The sequence below is a fragment of the Ixodes scapularis genome, unplaced genomic scaffold (genome assembly GCF_016920785.2).
Source record: "Ixodes scapularis isolate PalLabHiFi unplaced genomic scaffold, ASM1692078v2 PGA_scaffold6__148_contigs__length_123643588, whole genome shotgun sequence".
NCBI classification, from domain to species: domain Eukaryota; kingdom Metazoa; phylum Arthropoda; class Arachnida; order Ixodida; family Ixodidae; genus Ixodes; species Ixodes scapularis.
Genome location: NW_024609881.1, coordinates 25,822,294 through 25,841,875, shown reverse-complemented (window position 1 = coordinate 25,841,875; position 19,582 = coordinate 25,822,294). Strand labels below are relative to the sequence as shown.

Sequence of the window (19,582 nt, the reverse complement as noted above, 5' to 3'; positions counted from 1 at the left end):
GTGGAGATTAGGAAGCTACTTCCTGCTATCAGTTATCTGGCTTTTATTTTGATTGCTGAGATTGTTTCAGAACAAGTTCGACAGGCATTTCAACCGGAGACCTAAGCGAGCAAAGCTGCATCTGACGAACCGACGGCGACTTACGCCACCATGACAACCACCGGCTGCCCCTTAGTATTCAATGCCAATTCAATGAGACACCCCAATGCCAAAGCATTCTCGACATCGGGTGTAGGTTGCGCTGAACAAAATACACCGAGGAAAACGGAGGTGTTGCGAATGTCCGACCGAAAACCACTCTGCTACCACTGCATGAGGCCGACCATGTCCACCGGAGCTGCCCGTACCAATGCATTGGCTTACGAGGGTTCTTGCCGAACGACCCTCGACCACGTCTCGAGGAGAGACTGCGGGAAATTGAGGATTATCTTGGGCGGCCTTTGTCCTTTGTGCCGACATTACCCCGAAGCTCCTGATCCTCGTCACCTCGACGGGAGGTAAGCACGACAAAGCAGATGAGCGGCAATGCAATGACAGTTGATTTGGTGTCGGTTGGCGTCCAAGGACAATACCTAATAATTTGCTGACACAAATTATCTGCGTCCACTCCACGAAGCACACAGTTTTCAACTTTGAGGGAGAATGCCGCTGAGTGACTTGAAGAAATAGAATGGTTGATTGTTCTCAAAAGTGGACACCAAGCAAAACCCTACTTGACTTTGCCAGACGAAACTTACACAAGTTGCAGTGGTCGCGGGATGCAGAAGAAATCACCATTACGAAATTGAAGGGAAATGGCTTGGATAGCAAACAAACATTGTTGCGAGCCAAGTCAACGGTAGAGCAAAAGGCACAGCCACATAAGCAATACATGCCCGAGTTTGCTGCAATGACGCAGAAAACCACCAGGAAAGTTTGCAGATTAGACGCCAGCCCTGCAGCTTCAGTGCATGAGATATGTCAGTGGCCGCACATGACGTACGATTACAAGACGGCATCAGTCAGTCAAAGTTGCCAATCGACCAAACTGAACACCAACGTGCCAGGAGCGTCACCTGACAGCAAGGAGGACAAAACGCCTGACACGAGACTGACGCAAAAAAAAAAACTCGTTATGGAAACATTTGCTAAGAATAAATAATTATATAATCAAGTGGAAATACACATATTTGATATACTAATCAAATAAACATATTTCTGCCTGCCTTTACGCCTTCAGAGTCTACAGACCGAAAATCGTCTTCACTGCATGCGGCGGAGCTTTTGAGGACACTTGCATATCTGACCCCCCAATATTAATAAATGGGACAAACCAGACTGGCAGACTTGTTGTACGGGGCTGCACTCCTTCCACCTCTCCTGAGCATGTGGTGCCGCCGAAAGAAAACTCCAGTGATGTGAAAATATTATTTATTAATTTATTCTCTTCAAAGACCCTTGGAAGCATTGCAGAGAGAATATTTAAAACTATACATACATTATAATACCATCATAGCACACTGACGTTAATGAGCACAAAATGGGCCCAGCTGCTAAAAATAAATATTACACCTGTAAGAAGTAATTTTTGCTGTAACTTGTAATACAAAGATGAACATACCTCTGAGCATCTAGTTTAATAGTATGTGTTGATGCATTGTTATATAGCAGGATACTTCCTATACAGATGACCCAACATCCTTTGCAAAAACCCATCTAGCAACACAACTGTCACCAGTCTTTTTCCGGCGTAAAGCACACGAATGGGCCCTAGTTCACGCCGAAAGATAATGCAGCATTCGAGTCCAATAGGGGCCGAGCCGAGTTCACAGTGATGGCTTACATAACATTCTTGTCGAACAAATGCCCAAAGTATGAAGGCCCTGTGTAATTACAGTAGTATACTGTAATTCGTTTCATCACAATATGGCCAACGGCAAAGGCTACAGTCTCGGTGAGTCAATATGCACGTCGCAGAGAGACACATGACAACATATCATCAGAGTGCTCGTCTGTACAGATTTATCGCACACCTTCACTCCGTCTCTTTGATTGGCTCGTGGGGACTGTGGCAGTTGCCCTTTTCCAAGTTAGGCCGAAATGAAGTATTGTATTGGCAGCCTACACCTTTGAAAAAAGTCTATTGAAGAGACTGAAAGGAATGGTAGTCAACATTTTTTAACAAGACTTCTCTTCGGGCAAGGGATGAACACAAATATGAACCATCTTGTCCAGGTAAATAGCACAATTAAATATTTGACCGACTAATACAATGCACTCTTGATGAACAAAAGTATTGCTGCCATAAATCCTACGAAAGAGAAAAATGTGCAGTTAATCCTCTATTTCCGAGTTGCATTACATTTAACGCATTGATGATATGTGTGGTTCTATCTCTGGAACTCTAAAGAGTGAAGCTGAATTTTTTCATATTAATAGATTAGACAACAATTTGAGAGGAGCATGATCATACACATAGAGGTTACTGTGCAGTCACGTAGCCAGGATTTCGTTTCGGGGGGGGGGGGGGGGGGACGGGGGCGCCCATGACAAAATGCTGTATGAGGGGGAGGGGGGAGAGGAGGTCGCAGCAAAATGGAAGATTTCGGGGGGGGGGGGCCGGGCCCTATGCCCCCCCCTGGCTGCGGGCCTGTTACTGTGGACTCTTGATACCGGTCGGCAAGGTAAAGGGCCTACTAATACTAGTTGCTAGGGGACATCGAATGCAACATTTTGTGCACTGACCAATCAAGAATGTGAAGACTTGCTGTATTCTGGGTTTCAAGGGGACAAATAAACTGTTTTATGAACATAAGTAATGAACTTTTTTTTTTCGAATGATTGGTTCAGATGCTTTGTAAGAGTTTACATGCACATAAATTAAGCGAACGCCAGCTTTTCACCTCAACAAAGTATTGCGATCGAATGTAGAGTCGTCGATTAGCACAAAAGGTTAAAGATCGCAGGAGCTTCCTCGCTATATTTGCTGTGGTTATTCGGAGACGCAGGGCTGAACCAACTTCCCCCAGGCCCTAACGCGACGTATACCTTTCGCTTCAATTGTCAGATATTCCAACGTCCAAACGAAGCTAGGAAAATGCGAATGTTTTATGCTAGAAGGTATATCGTAAGATTGCTGATAATTGCAAAACGCAACAATCGCAGGAGCTACCTCGCTAAAAGTTACTGAGATTATGCAGTTGCCTAGGGCTGAAACAATTTCGCCTAGGCCCTACGTTCGACGCATACATTTCGCGTCGACTCTCAGACATTCCAAGGTTCAAGCAACACCAATAGAATACGAAAATTTAATGCTAAAAGCACTCAAAGTTCTACCGATCCTCGAACACATCCGGGAATTCGAACACCGGTACGGCGATACGGCTGATGCTGTCTCACAGGCGTTAATATCCGGATGATCCAAAGCGATATTCCGCAAAAAGGGTATGAAGTCTCATTCTTTCATATTTTGCATTCTACCTGCGCCAGCGAGCATGAAGAAGCCCGCAGTCGTCGGAAAGCAGCTGCGCATCACGGCTACCGCACACCGAACAAACTGGCATCCGCCAGCTCTGGGCGCTGCTATCTTACCGATGACGTCACGGTTCTTGTGAGGTCACGGGACGTGTGGACACTTTTGCGTACAACATGGCAGCAACCGGGGGGTACCACTTCCGAACTTCCGGTTTATCACTCCAAGCCACTCTACATCGTTGCTTCCCTGACACTGTCTGTCTGATGAGGGATGCAAAAAAATGAAGGCCGTTTACAACTCCCTGTAACGCCGAATTAGAGCGCAGCTCTTGAGGAGGAGCAGGGAAGGGTACTGTGGGGGGGGTGGGTCAAGTGACCTCGGGGGGCGGTATGTCACTTGACCTTGGGGGTCACGTGACCTTGTGGGAGTCACGTGACCTTGGGGCGTCACGTGACGTCGGGGGTCACGTGACCTGGGGCCACGTGACGATGCCGATGACGTCATCAGTGACGTCACTGATGACGCCATCAGTGACGATGACGATGCGGATGCCGGTGACGTCATCAGTGACGTCACTGATGACGTCATCAGTGGCTATGACGGCAAACGGGGGGTCACGTGACCTGGGTAACCATCGTGACCCTCGTGAGGGTAACCCTAGTAACCCTTGTGAGGGCAACTCTCGCGACCCTCGTGAGGGTAACTCTCGTGACCCTCGTGAGGGTAACTCCCGTGACCCTCGTGAGGGTAACTCTCATAACCCTCGTGACCCTCGTGAGGGTAACCCTCGTGAAGGTAACCCTTTTGAGGGTAACTAACCCTCGTAACCCTCGTAACCCTCACGAGGGTTACGAGGGTAAGTAACCCTCGTGGAGGGTAACCCTCGTGAAGGTAACCCTTTTGAGGGTAACTAACCCTCGTAACCCTCGTGAGGGTTACGAGGGTAAGTAACCCTTGTGGAGGGTAACCCTCGTGAAGGTAACCCTTTTGAGGGTAACTAACCCTCGTAACCCTCGTGAGGGTTACGAGGGTAAGTAACCCTCGTGAGGGTAACCCTCGTGAAGGTAACCCTTTTGAGGATAACTAACCCTCGTAACCCTCGTGAGGGTTACGAGGGTAAGTAACTTTCGTGGCCCTCGTGATCCTCGTGAGGGTAACCCTCATGAGATTAACCCTCGTAACCCTTGTAACCCTCACGAGGGTTACGAGAGTTGCGGTTACGCCGACGCCGACGGCGACGCCGACGCCGACGCCGCTCAAGCCGGGAACGGGCCCCTAAGAGCTGCGCTCTAAAAGACTTCGACCTCTAAATAACTTTATATAATTCTAAATCACATCAAAACGTCACCACGTCCCTGTTCAATAAGGACGCCCCTGTCAACATTCATTACATGACGTCACGGTGGAATGGTCTGGTATTCTTTATCTGTAAATCTGGCCTTGAACATGAAACTTTACCACGCTGCTGTATGAAAGGAGAATTCGTACTTTCGTTGTAGGTGACCTCGTTGAAGACCGTGCAGGCAGTGTAATTTGGAATTTTTAAGAATAGTGAACCACCTGAAGCATCTTGGAACTCATGTCTTATCTTCTGTTACGGTTGAAAAAACGATACGGTGGCATCCCTGTTGTGAAGGGCCTTCCTGCCGACCCTCCGCCACCGACGCATGGATCGCAGTCCTCAAGTTTCGCCTTGCGTTATCCAAACAGAGACATCGTGGATTGCGATTTGATATTTCCGACACAGGTGCGATGTCTCCGAGAAACAGCGCGCTCGAGGCAAGTCACAAGTGTACGAAGTCTGGGTCGGCACAGCGAGGCCACGTCTGGCCTCCTTCCTGGGTATCGGATCACCACAGCAGCGGGTCACGTTCACGTCGACTGACGACGTACCCTTGAGGCGTGCAATATTACGAGCGCAGGCGCATTCGGATGTGTTGAACTTCACAGCGTGAGTCTTCCTATTATTACAAGTCAACCATCGCCAGGCTCGTGCTGCAACGAACTGTGACTCAGCTTTGCCGGCTGGGTGTACGCTAAGGCAAGAGAGACGATTAGCAGCGAGTATTGGCTGCCAAGAAACAATGACTCATCAACTCCTTACTTGGGGACATGCGGCAAAAGATACTCTGACTCCACTCCTGGCACGCCACCTGGTTCGAATCCCCGACTGCGCAACGCTTCTCAGAAGAGAGAAGAGGACGCATAAAAAAAGAGTTTGAAGAATCGGAAGGAACCTTGGTCAGCACCGTAACAATGCCCCAACATCTCCTTTACCTTAATGCATTCAAGAAAAAAAAAAAACATCCGGATGGACTTTTTTTTTGTGGAGGGGGGGGGGGGCGGGGGAGGGGGGAGTATTTCTCATGAAATGTAACGAAATACATTTCATCCTTATTGTATCGCATTGGAAAGAAACATTCCAAATGTATTTCGATACAGAAATACAAATACTTCGCGATTCAAAAATACAGATACGAAACGTATTTCTAAAATACTATCGCGATACTGCCCAACCCTGGCACAGATCAACGTGAGCATAACCCGGTGCGGTCATAGGCTAATGTGAGTATAGACCAGTGGTCTCAAACTCATTTGAGTGTGGGGGACAGATAGCCCACACGGGAAAGGTTGAGGGCCAACGTAAAAGGGGGGGGGGTTAAAAATTTTGAAAGAGGGGCTACCTCGCATTCCATGCTTTTTGTAAACTCAAAGTTGAGCCATTGACATCTTTAGATTTGATTTATTTCTATCCTTACTTCGGGCCTTAACATGCCATGATAACAAGAATTCAAATGACACCGTGCCGCCTACTGGAGGGCATTTTTAATAGAACGAGAGAGCAAGCACATTGTCGTTTCCGTCGCTCAATTCCCTCAGGAATTTACCAAGCTTAACATGTATCTGAAACCAATCAGTTCATTTTACAGTTTTTGCTTTTCATCAATTTTTATTACAGCACTCTGAACAAATACCTGTCTTTTAATGCTGATATTTTTTTTAAAGTGACAATCCCGGAATCGTAGTTTTTTCTCTGGCAGTTGCTTCTGCTGATCGGGTTCGTGCAGCCGAGATGTACCCTATAAGGAATAGCTCACGCTTGCTCCCTTGGAATTGTTTTACACTACGAAAAAACCAGGAAGCAGAAAATAAAGCGAAACAAAGGACAAATAAACACATATAAGTATAAACTGTGTGAATAGGTGAAAAGGTTACTGGTACTTTTCGAGCGAAAAGTAATCGACGAGATGAGATCACTGGCGCGAGCCATTTCTAGCGCTCGAGACATGGGGACCGGGACGTGTAGCCGGTGGCCTACAGGCCGCTTCCCGGTGAGTCGCGGGCCGCGTGTTTGAGACCCCTGGTATAGACGAATGCGAGCATAGACCAATGCGAGCTATTTCAACGTAATAGACTATCCTGGGAAGTACCGACCGCTTCTCCCTCGCCCTTTTCACGCACTTTGCAATCCGATGTGGCGGCACGTGAACGAGTGCCCATGATTAGAAGCGGTATATACCTAGAGATTTTTTCCGCACCGTCTCCCTTACTAGACTTTTTGCATCATTCCTCTCCTTGTGAATGATTTCTGTCTCCGACCAAATAGCAGTGCAGTTTCTAAATTTGTGGGCATGTTTTGCGATTTCTGAGTTCGGTGCATTGTTTTTCCCGTTTCTTTTGTGTTGACTTAATCTGTCGCTGATGCATCGTGATGTCTGTCCTACATACTCAAACCCGTAATCCTGTGGTATCTCATACACAACAACATTCTCGCTATTTACCGATTTTTCTCGATGGTTCTTTTTGCAGTTGTTCGCACCTTTTAGAAATGGCGTCAATCTACTGAGTTTAAAATTTGAGCTGAAGACCGTATCTACTCCAAACGTCTTCGCACATCCCTTCAAGTTATGCGAAATTTTATGAAAATAGGGGATCACAGCAAATCTGATCCTTTCACCTTGTTCCTTTTGTCTCCTTCCTTTGTTAACTATTTCTAACTGCCATTTGACAAAACTGTCTTTATACACTACACTGATCAACCTTTTGCATTGTCTTTCAACAAAATCTGCGATGAAATGAACACACGACCTGTCTAGCGCGTTTCTGCCCAACGACTTTACAACCCCAGCTTTTACGGCCTTCGAATGAGAGCTAATCCTTGGCAACACCGGTTTAGAATTTTCTTTTCGGTATTCCCAACATAACCCCTGATCTACATGGATACGTAAGTTCAGAAAATCTAAGACCTCTGTTTCTGGTTTTTCCGTGGTAAACTTCAATTTCGGAGCCGCTCATTTTATCTCACGTTCCAGACTGCCCGTTAGATCATCCGTTACCGTGCAAACGATGACTTCGTCCACATATCATCTTACTAACGCCATACCCGGGGACCTCTCCTGCAGTCTATTATGCACTACTCGATCCAGGGAGTTTAAGTAAACTTCCGCTAAAATCGGTGCGACCGACGAACCTATACAAACACCGTCTTTTTGAACGTACTTCCTTTCTTCGTGTTCGATTACCGTCGACTTTGAATAAACCTCAAGGATCGTTAGGAAACTCTCTACCGATATACCTCAACCTGCTCGGAACTTTACGAGATTCAACTTCAATGCCCTCTCACTCTCTGCATCAACCGAGTCTTTTCTAGGGAGTAATAAAGGTCCTTAATATCTATGGACAAAACAGAGCATTGCTGCCCATGAAGTTTTTCCAACATGTCGATCAGTTCATTTGAATTTCTTTGAGACAATGAATAATCTAGACATGCATACATCAACCCTCGCTGGACAAACTTTGCAACTACTTTCTGCGAAGTTCCGTTCTCGTTGATGACCGCACGAAGAGGCATTTCAGGTTTAAAGTCTTTGAGAAAGAACTTTATACTTAATGTCGATTTTGTAGCACTTGTGATACTTTTTGCTACATTCTTTAAGTCGTCTTCATTCAGGATTGCACAAATGTTCAATCTCCATTTTCATACATTTTCCTACAGCTTTAAACTCAGCAGATTGACGCCATTTCAAACAGGTGCGAACAACTACAAAAAAAAACCGTGGAGAAAAATCAGTAAATTGTTAGAATGGTGTTGTGTACGAGACACAACTGGAATGCGGGTCTGAGTATGTAGGACAGACATCACGATGCATCAACGACAGGTGAAGTAAACACAAAAGAAACGTGGGAAAACAATGCACCAAACTCAGAAATCGCAAAACATGTCCACGAATGTGACAACTGCACTGCTATTAGGTCGGAGACAGAAATCATTCACAACGAGAGGAATGATGCAAAAAGACTAGTAGGGGAGACGGCGCGGATGAAATCTCTAGGTAATTGCATAAGTCAGGCTTCGTTATAGTTCGGTAAAAATTCCAAAAGATTTTAAAAATATAATATTTTTGGGGGGGGGGGGATGTGTGTACTGTACGCCTTTGGATTGTTTTAGGTTCATTCCCTTCATCGCTAAAAAAGAAAAGAAAAAGGAAAGGGAAACAAGGAAGAAAGAGAAATGACGACGACGACGACGAGGAGCTTGCACCTTTGCATCTAATCGCATTATAATTATAATGAAGAGAAACATTTTAAATAAAAAAGTATTGTTTTTTCTTGTTTTTGTTAATCTTAGTTAGAATGTAGTCTGTACTTATCCTTTTGTTAAATTTTGGAGGAGATTGTAAAGTTATCTTTGTGAATCGGCATGGAAGGCCGTTTATAGTGCTACTTTGTGTATTGGAGGGTTTGGCGTTTGGACTGTTCAGGGGTTGTCCCTTTGTGTTGGTAGTGACTGATTGGAGAGTTTGGCATTGGAACTGGTTAGAGTTGCCTCTTTGTGTTGGTGGTGGCTAATTGTGGGATATAAGGAGGAGGACTAAATAAACCTGGTAGCTGAGTTTGAGACGTCGTCCTGTCTCTTTCTGTTCCTTCGACTTCTATGTTCATTTCTGCCACAGTCTCAGGTTTGTTCAACATGAGTAACGAGATGCTGATATGGTCATACTATCCCGTTCAACTGCGTAAAAATGAGTTTTATTATAATTGCAATTTATGAAGAATGCAGCGAATGATGTGCCTTCCAGGCACGCGTGACGCCGTGTCTAGGAACGCCCTCCTTTTGTATAGTTTATTTTATGTTGTTTTTGTTCTCGAAGCGTGCGGAGCAGGTGTTTGGTAGCCGGCCAACTGTCTTCGACGGTACGCTTCAATCCCGTTTTTCGGGGCTGAATCAAGATTAGCTTTAGTAAAAATGACGTTTTCCAAAAGTCCGTGTCCTGCGGTAGACGCTCCGAGGCTGCCATATTTTGGGCACAAACCCACAAACCTTGAGCCTTGATTGGAAACGAGCGCAATCTCAGCGTTCGCGCGAGTCAGGTGCAAATAGATTTCAGACGAGGGCTACGTCAGCGCCAGCTCAGATCCAGTCACACCTTCGCAGTTCGATAGGCGTCAAAATATTGCTAGAGCCACTGGCGGTATCAGTATTTTACGATTGGCCCATCGTGCCGGTGGTCGCGACGACAGCAGGATGAGGGTGCGTCGGCGACGAGCACGGACTCGGTCTGGACGGTATCTCAGGGCGAAGGGGAGCTAAGCTGGAAGGTCATTCTGGCCTCATTCGATTCAAATCGCTAGTCTACATGGAGATGTCGATTCGGCTTGTGAATCTCAAAGGGATCGGTCTCGATTCGATTTGATTGGCTAGCAAATCGAGGCGCCTACGTGGATGCGACTGTAGTAATCGAGCTATCGTATCGAATTCGGCACGCTAGCTTGATCTGATGCGCCACTGCCGCGTCCATGTAAACGCAACCAGTGTTGCTTCACGAACATTCGAAAGGGGCCTATTCTACTTTCAGAGATACCATCTCCTCATTTAGGCACTTATCGTGCCCCAAGCGAGGCGCTGGAGCGGAGATGCTTATACGGAGGGCAAGTTCGCCTGCTTCTTGCGCAGGGGGTAGCGGTGACGTCAGAACGCCGAGCCCTGATTGGCTGATTGCGACCCCCTATCTTATTGTCGTCTGCTCCTTTGCAACGTCGTCCGCTCGCAACGTCGTCTGCGTCTGTCTTACCTTTCTTGCGACTTTCGGAAGTGCAGAGGCCAGATTCACGAAACGATCTTACGCCAAAAATGTGCTTAAGACATAATTTAAGAACAAATTTGTATTCACGAAACGAAATTTTCGTAAGTTTTGCGCAGGTTACGACGAAATCCTACGACAGCTCCGAAGCTGTCTTACGCACATCTTACGATCAAATCAGCATGGCCGACAGCGTCGCGGTCGCGACGACCCACGGACGTTTATTTTTCTATGTGCGCTTCTCATGCGTCCCGACTTCAAGCAGCAATTAAAAAGTAAAAAGTACTTAAACAAACCACGACGAACAAGAACGCTGGATTCACAAACACACGGGAAAAGCTCCAACGGCCACGATTCCACCAAACGCGACCAAGCGAGCACGGCAGTTAGGCCTAGCAGGCACTCCGCGACTCGGCGACCGTCTGCCCACGACCGGCTGGTGTGCTGAATGGAATATGCCCGCGCGACCCTTGTGAACCCTTCCCGTATTATACTTTGATCGCTGACCCGAGTTTTAGATTAAGAGGTCAATTTCTTCTTCTTGTTATCTCCTTGTTTCCCGAGGCAACGGTGATTCTCGCCGGTGAAAAAGCGGTGAATCTCGGACAGACGCAGGAAAGGTAAAGCAGCCATCGCTTTGACAAGCTGACGTAAAGCAGTCGATGTTAACTGCGCCAACCCACCGACGCCGTTAAACAATGACGGGTCTCGCCGCACACGAAAGTAGGAAAAAAAGTATTTGGGAGGGAACTTGCGGACACTAACACGCTCACCTCTCGGTTCTTAGCAAACAAATCTCGGCGCCTCGGGACACCTCGCCAGTGAGTCCTTTGACTTCCCTCCTTGATGCGCGTCTGCTAGTTGCTAGACAAAAACAACAGACCGCTCGAGTTATTGCGTCGGCCTTCTCTGAAAGGCGAAGTGGAGCTCGCTTGTAAAGACCCGAAAGTCGCAGGAAAGGTAAGACAGACGCAGACGATGTTGCGAGCAGACGACGTTGTAAAGGAGCAGACGACGCTGAGATAGGGGGTCGCGATCAGCCAATCAGGGCTCGGCGTTCTGACGTCACCGCTACTTCCTTTCTCATGCGCAGAAGACGAAAATGAGCCCACTTGCGAGGCGTATTGCATACGTCGCACAAGGTCACTTCTGTCGGGGCGCATTCCGAACAACCTCGTGGCCCGCATAAGGCAAATCAACCGACGGAAAGGGGCGGCGACAACATTCGTGCATTCGCGTATCCGATTAACGCGGATTAACAGCCGCACCATCAGCTCGCATTTGCTGTAATAATGTACGTCTCTTCGCGTTTGTGCGTTCCCATTGTCCCCGTCCTCCGCCGCGTCCGCTAAAGGCATCACCAGCGACGTCACCCAACTTGGCGAGACCTGAGCCTTCTGTTCTTGGGAGCCCCCGAATCGCTGCAGCCCGTGCTTGACCCGCCAGAGATGGAGGCACATTCCGAAAAGCTTGCGGAGGATGTCAACATGTCGGCAGGTCAGCAGTCAAGCGACCAGCAGCCTGATTTTTTTTCCTTCCCCCTCACCTCTGGAGGGAAACATTAAAGTTGAAAGTTTCGGCACTCTGATTGGCGCGTTTTCGTGGACATCACATTACATGACTTACGGGCCAGGTGATGTGAGGCCCACGGATCCGGCCTAAAGCCTTTATACCCCGTCCTCAGTGGCTCCGGTGCTGGGGTAACGCCGACAAGGCATGACCAGAGGAAAAATGGCGACTCCCTCGTCGGAGGGAAGAGATGGGAAGTGATGTTTTTAGTTTTTTTGCCAGATCCCGCTAATGTTGTTCTGGTGATATCCCACACTGCCTGCTGATAGTGTCACAAATGACAAGTTATGAGGTGACGAAAACTGAGGCAAACTATTACTTTAATGGGGCGAACGTGTGCCCAAAAACAGAATAGAAAAAGGCTAGCGTAGAAAGTGCCGATGGCGGCGAAACAGCAGGATCAAACGTTGGAGCGAGACTGACTCCGCTCGCCATGCGGAGTCCCTTATGTACACTCGTGGGTTTCTGGAATATTCAGCGCAGAGCTTTCGGCGCGTAGGACATTCGAAACTCAATTAGACGAGATTGTTCTCGAAATTACGAGAACGCCAACTTGAACGAATAAATGAAAGGACATTCCGCTGACTGGAATCAAACCTGAACCATCCGCGCGACAGTCAAGCGCGGTGACCTTTCGGCCACGCCAGCGCTTGCTCGGCAAAGTACGTGACATTATACTCCCCCTTTAAAAAGAGCATCGTCTGGATGCAACTTGCCGTAAAATGAATCACAAAAAGAAGCCAAAGTAATGGCAAACCACGGAGTATTGTCGAACACAGTCCTATAAAGCGTAGTACAAAAACGAATTTCACAGTTCGATCGATCGTAGTACGGCTTGAGGCGCACGACCTGGACGATTTCCGGTTGTGGAAAGGGGCGCAATGAAGTTCATGTTCCGTCGGCCACCACCTCGTGGTTCAACTCCCCGAGTCGACGATGCACTTTGTAGGATACGAAGAAGCGCCTCACCGGTGTCGAGCTTAGATCGCGTCGTCGTATCGGGGTCCAACCCCACACACGGTCTCCAGGCTTAAAGCGAACGTCGATCCGACGAAGGTTGAGCCGGGTAGCGTCGGCACGCTGTAGATCTCGAATTGGGAGTCGGGCGAGCTGGCGAACTTCTCCGGCTCGCTGAGCAACAAACTGGGCGTCTTGGCTCTCATCGTCACCTGGTTCGTGGGGCAGCATCGCGTCCAGCATGGTGGTTACTTTTTGGCCATGCACCAGCTGAAATGGTGTTATTCCTGTGGTCTCTTGCACCACCGTGTGGTACGCAAAAGTCACGCAGGGTAACACATCGTCCCACGTCTTGTGCTCTACGTCAACGTACATGGAGTTCATGTCGGCGATAGTTTTGCTTAGTTTTTTCGTTAGTCCGTTTGTCTGCGGATGATACGCAGTGGTTCAACGGTGGATGGTGCTGCTGAGATGAAGGATTTCTTGCGTCAGCTGAGCCATGAACGAGTGAACGATGATCCACGGTCTGTAATGAGGACTTCGGGGGCGCCGTGCCGGAGGAAAATGGACTCAATAAAAAAAAGCTCGGCGACTTCAACAGCAGTACCTGATAGAAAAGCTTTCGTCTCAGCGTACCGTGTGAGATAATCGGATTATCAATCGGTTTCTTTGCGTCAATGGTGGGAATGGTCCAAGTAAATTAATTTCTAACTTCCTGGAATGGGGCAGATGGCGGCGCAATAAACTGCAGAAGTCCTGCCGGTCTCGTCGGTGGTTTTTTCCGTCGTTGATACCCGTGGCAAAATCGAGTGTAGTGGTGGACTGTCTTCGCAAGCTTGGGCCTGTAGTACTTTTCGCGTATCATGGTAACAGTCCTGATGTAGCCAAGTTGCCCCGTCGTCGGGACATCCCGGCAGGCCTGAAACATTTCATCTCGAAGTCTGGAAGAAATCACCAACAGCCACACCATGTTGTGGTCGCTGAAGTTTTTTTAGAGCACACCTTGTCGGATGGAAAAGGTTTGCTGGTTCGTAGGAAAACGCGGGGAACAACGCTTCCTTTTCCCTCTACGTGCTCAATAAGGGCTTGCAGCTAAAGCTCGTCTCGCTGGAGTGCTGCCATGCAGCTGACATCCAGAGCGCCGAGGAAACGGTCATCGTCGTCGTCTTTGGTGCAGGCAGGACCGGCCTCGACTGAAGCCCTTGACAGGCAGTCAGCGTCATTGTGTTTCCGGCCGGACTTGCACACTACGATATTCTCGAACTCCTGCAGTCGTAGGCTCCACCGGATGAGGCGTCCGGAAAGGTCGTTCAGATTCGCGAGCCAGCAGAGTGAGTGGCGGTAAGCCGCCGCGGTGGCTCCGAGGCGAGAGCGCCGGCCTACGGATCCCCATGTGGCGGGTTCGAATCCCGGCCGAGGTGCCCGCAATCTGACGGAGGCTTAGTGCGAGGAAGGCGTCGTGTAACCGAGCTTTCGGTTGCACGTCAAAAGATCCCCAGGTAGTCGAAATTAATCCTCAGTCCTCTGCAGGGGCGTGAAAAGTTCCCGTCGTTGGTTTGGCATGTAGAACCCCCAACTTTGACTTGCGGTCTGTGACCACGCAAAAAGGATTTCCATACAAATATTGGCGGAACTTTGTTATTGTCCAGGCGACAGCGAGGCACTCCTTTTCAGTCGTTGAGTAGTTCCTCTCCGCTTTAAACAGCGTGCTACTCGCATATGCGATAACTCCCTCTGCCCTGTCCTATCTTTGAACTAGAACCGCGCCAAGTCCGGTTTTACTGGCGTCCGTGTGGATCTCTGTATCAGTGAGCTGGTCGAAATTGCCCAGAATCGGGGGCGTCTGGAGTCTTCGATTGAGCCCATCGAATGACCGCCGGTGTTTTGTCCGCTCAAACCTTACGGCGTCCTTTGTGAAGTGCGTCGGCGGTGAGCACAGTTTGGCGAGGTCCCGACCAAACCGTCTGTAGTAGGCATAAACTTCGAGAAATCTTCTCACTGCCTTCTTGTCAGACGGCGGCGTAAATTCGCGTGTTGACTTGGGGTCAGGGAAAACACCTTTGTTGTTCACGACGTGGCCAAGAACCTTTAGTCCCGCATGGGCCAACCGAAACACATTTTTGGTTTGAGTGACAGACCGGCGGTCTTGATGGTTTGAAGCACGGCTCTAAGTCTTCTTAGCTGTTTGTCGAGATACCGTGAAAATACCACGACATCGTACAGGTAGACGAGAACGCTCCGCCGTTTCAGACCTGCAAGCATGGTGTGGATGACACGCTGGAAGGTGTCTCGTGCTGTACAAAGTCCGAATGGCATTACGTTGAACTCGTACAGTCCATCGGGAGTGACGAAGGCAGTTATCTCGCGGTCGAGTTCGTCGACTTCATTCTGCCAGCAGCCACTCTTCAAGTCCATCGACAAAAAAATTCGGGAGTGGCGCAGTCGGTCTCGCGTGTCGTCGATGCGGGGGAATGGATAGACGTCCTTCTTCGTCACAGCGTTCAGTCGACTACAGTCCACGCAGAACCCTCAGGGTTCCGTCCTTCTTCTTTACAAGCACGATTGTGGACGCCCACGGACTTCTTGAGGGTTGAATGATGTCGTCGTCGAGCATTTCCTGAACTTGATCTTGAATTACCTTCCTTTCCTTTAAGAAGACTCGGTACGGCGACTGGTGGACAGGGAGCGTGTCGTCGTCGGTAACACGGCGATGTTTTGTCATTGGTGCTGGGCGAACTTTCGCCGACATGGCAAAACAGTCACTGTATTGAGTGAAGCCAGACATTTATTTACACGCTTTGCAAAACACTGAATAGACGAAAGATGAAAGCATACATACCGTTCGTTGGGTCTCCTGGCAGCATGAGCTCGGTGATCTCCACCCAGAACAGCTTTTTCTTGTTCGTATCTTTATAGTCTTTAGACTTTACCTGCCAAAGGCAGGGCCTTGCGAATACTTCCCGTATCAGTCTTTCGTTGCAGATTGCAGGAGCCATTACAGTAGCAGGAGAACAAAAACTACAAAGCAGCGAGGCCCACTCTCCGGTGCACCTCGACTCAGTTTGGCGCCTTTGTTGTTCGAAGCTACTTCCGGCTGTCAACTCGGCAGCTGATTGGTCGGCGCCGCGTCGGACGCTTCCGCATACGCAGCGTCAGAATACGTCGAGGCGTCGAGATCTATCCTGGTCAGATCTCCGAATACGCTCGTATTTACGCCGACCGCAAAAGCGCTCGTCCCGACGCCCGCTGTACGTCGGAATTACGCCCGCCAAAACGCCCGCAAATACGTCGCAAATATGCCCTATGTGGTTCAGGCTTTAGCGTCGATTTCCTGGGCGCTGTCGGTGAAGGGAATACATCGGATAACTCCTTTGGTAGTGCTGTCTGGGGCTGCCTCGTATGTGTTGACTTCGTGGGTGACACCAATGACATGGATATATTTCATGCGAACGTACCTGCCTGTCAGCATTTTGCGGTCGGGGCGTGCTGATCACGACGATATTTTGTTGATCGTTCGGGCAGGTCCTGTCGTCTTGGCTTTCTTCCGGGCTAAATTGTGGTGCTTGGAAAATGGCTGCAGTTACCATGGGGCTGACTTTGGGGATATTTAGTGCATCTTTAGGTCTGAAAATGATCTTAATTTCGTTCTTGGGTAATTGGGGAATACGTCCGGCCTTGAGGACTTGAAATTTAACGTTCTTCATTGCTTTAGCGCGGGAGCGGGAGTCTTACGATTGGGTGGGTCGTCGTGAGATGAGTTTTAGCCACGTTTCTCTTCGGGACGGTGGGAACGGGCAGTGCGCCAGCCCATTTCAGCGGTCAACTCTTCTGGGGGTGATGTATTCATCGATTACTTAAACCTTCATTCTCCGCTGGTTGAGTGAGAAGCTTGCACGTCGATGAGGAGCGCGCGCGGGAACGCACCCTTTGGTCGGCGCGCAGCCGGTGCACCTGGTGGGCCGAACACTTGGCGCACGCGCTTAGGCTTAGCGCGGCGACGGCGTGGTCGTGGCACGAAAACGTTCGTAACACCGGGCAGAGGAGTGCCCCACCTAAAACCTAGGTGTCTACGGAATCCTGGTGACTTCACGGATCGAGTGATCTAAAAATCAGGCCAATATTCGATAGAAATTGCTGCGAAAACTCTTGGTGAAGCCGGAGCCGATATGAATACATCCAAACGACTGGGCGATCGTCTTCTTTATTTCGAGTATAACCATATAAAATATTCTTTTTTTTTAGTTTTACTCTAAATTTAAATAGTTATATTTATATGATTGTCTAGGGTTATCTTTTTAGAATTTCATTATTTATTTACTGGCCCTGGAGACAGCGACAGATCCAGAATCTGCCCCCTTAGCAAAAAAGTTTGGAGACCCCGAATGCAGATGATCGTCGTAGAACACCAGTAAGAGGCTGGGCCTCTGACGCGTAAGTAAAAGCCTTTTTTTTCATGTCGGGAAAGTGTAGGCAAGCATCGTTATTCTGATGCCGTTCATCCAGGAGCCAGGAAGCGCGACTCTTATACCGCCAAACCACCATCGCTGAAGGTTGCGAAGAGCTGCTCACTTGCGATTGGCAGCAGAGCACAAGACCTGCACAAGCCACTGTTTCTTTTCGTCTGAGGGTGTCTCCGGTGCGAATGCGTATATAAGACTTTGTGCAAATCGTAAAAAATGTATTATGCCGCTAAAGAAAATGTTTGAATGAATACGGAAGGAAGGACGGACAATGTCAGCTACAATGAACGCCGTTCACGTTCACGAGTGATGCCGACGCTGAGCGTGCATGATTTTGTCGGACAGACGAGTGACAGTGGATGTTAGATTTTTGCAAATAAGTCGAGGTTGCGATAATCTGCGAGAGGCTTGTTTTTGGGAAGATTTTGATTAAAACAAATTCTTCAGCCAGAAAGCGGATAATTTTTCAATTGCACTCATATATTGCGTAGCGTTTTTTTTTTTTTTTTCTTACAATAAGTAGGGGGAGCTTTCACCGGGTTATTCATTCGCTCTATCCTGCCGTTGCGGCTTCGCAGTAGCTCCGTAGCCCGTCAAGCAGTTTTGCCACAGAGAGGCACATTTGGGAGGTAAGCACGGAGCACGGGCAAATTGTTCGGCACGACGTACCTCTGGGCCAGCGTGCCTCGTCATCGGTGACCATGTCAACGCCATCGTAGAGCTTCTTCCGAAACTCGGCCAGGTGGTTAGCCTGGGGAAAGTAGGCCGAGAAGCCCGTGATCACCAGGTCTTCGTCCGTCATCGTGTTCTGCAAAGAGGAAAACCCGCCGGTAAGGAGACCATACGGAGAGCAAGTGGCCCAAAACACCGCGTCCCTGGCACATCGGAAGGCAAGAAGGGACACGCCAAGCGACATCGAGAGCGCGACACGCGACGACGAGGCAGCCGAGTGCACGCTTGCATTGCTTGACATCGGAGGAAAGAAAAGCACGTGGGCGCATGTGGAGGGTGAACAAGCGCAAGAGGTGCGCAAAGGGCAGACGAAGTTGCGCGTCGTGCCTGGCGTGGCGGAACCATTCCAGTCTTTCCACTCTGGTTTGCAGACTTCTGGACGGCCAGTACTTCATTTCCACCACAATAAAGCTTCGCTGGTCTTCCTTCTTTACCAAAGTAAAACGCTAAAGGGTTTTTTCGTTTTTTTCTCGGTTACAGACGCCGTTGGTTTCGCTCCACGGAAGAGTTAATGCTTTCGCATTAAAAAGACGTCACGACTGGTGTCGGTACGGGGGAATGTACCTGGCAAGCTTGAACTCGCACGCGCTGCTTACACGAGCGACACGCGCTTGGCAGCCCAAAGGTCGTTTTATGACGTCACGACTGGTGGGATGTTTTTCGTGTTTTCTCGCGTTTAGTTCCATCTTCGGGGAAAAACGAACGTGATATGCAGATTCCCGGGATAAAAATACTCTAGATTGCTCATCTAACCCGTGCTGTTTCTACAAGAACCTCTTCAGCTTCCTTTCAAAGACGGGCTGAGTGCTCTGAAGGTTCCCCTGCTGCAGCAGGCACATGGCTGGCGATGCTAAAAAGCGCATGCAAGGAGCGCCGGAGCCCCGAAGGTTGAAATAAATACGTCACCGCTGACGTCACACCACTCGAAATATATGTTCGGATTCCGCCTCCGGAGGGCGGATTGCGGGCGGGTCCAGACCTTTCCGAGTAAGAAAGAAGCATCCCGGACAGATCATCGGCGGCTGTGTTCCGGCTTCCTGGTAAACACCAGAGTAAACCTACATTTCCGTGTCATTTCTATTTATATTCTAGGACAGCTCCAATCTTTCGGTGGGATTGGTGCGTCCTGTAGGAGGACCTTTGTCAAGGGACACTCGAGGAAGAAAACACGAGGAAGAGGGGGGCAGAAGGTTTTTTGTACTAGCACGAACTAAAAAACGGGCACACAAGCGAGTCTCAGGAATCCGGATCACTGTAGCTCGATGGTGCCAAGCCCACGCTTCTTCACACCGAAAACCCGTCAATATGGGAATCCGGAAAAGGTTGGA

General features: G+C 48.8%; 1 protein-coding gene across 1 annotated transcript in view; it reads right to left on the bottom strand.

Annotated features, from left to right (window-relative positions):
- LOC8042585 (fatty acid synthase-like) overlaps positions 1 to 18,324 on the bottom strand; it is a 131,371-nt gene extending 113,047 nt beyond the window's left edge. Inside the window, exon 1 of the mRNA XM_040216147.2 lies at positions 18,192 to 18,324. Coding sequence (XP_040072081.2) covers positions 18,192 to 18,324 — 133 coding nt within the window. The remainder of the gene's footprint in view (positions 1 to 18,191) is intronic.
- Between the last annotated feature and the right edge of the window lie 1,258 nt (positions 18,325 to 19,582).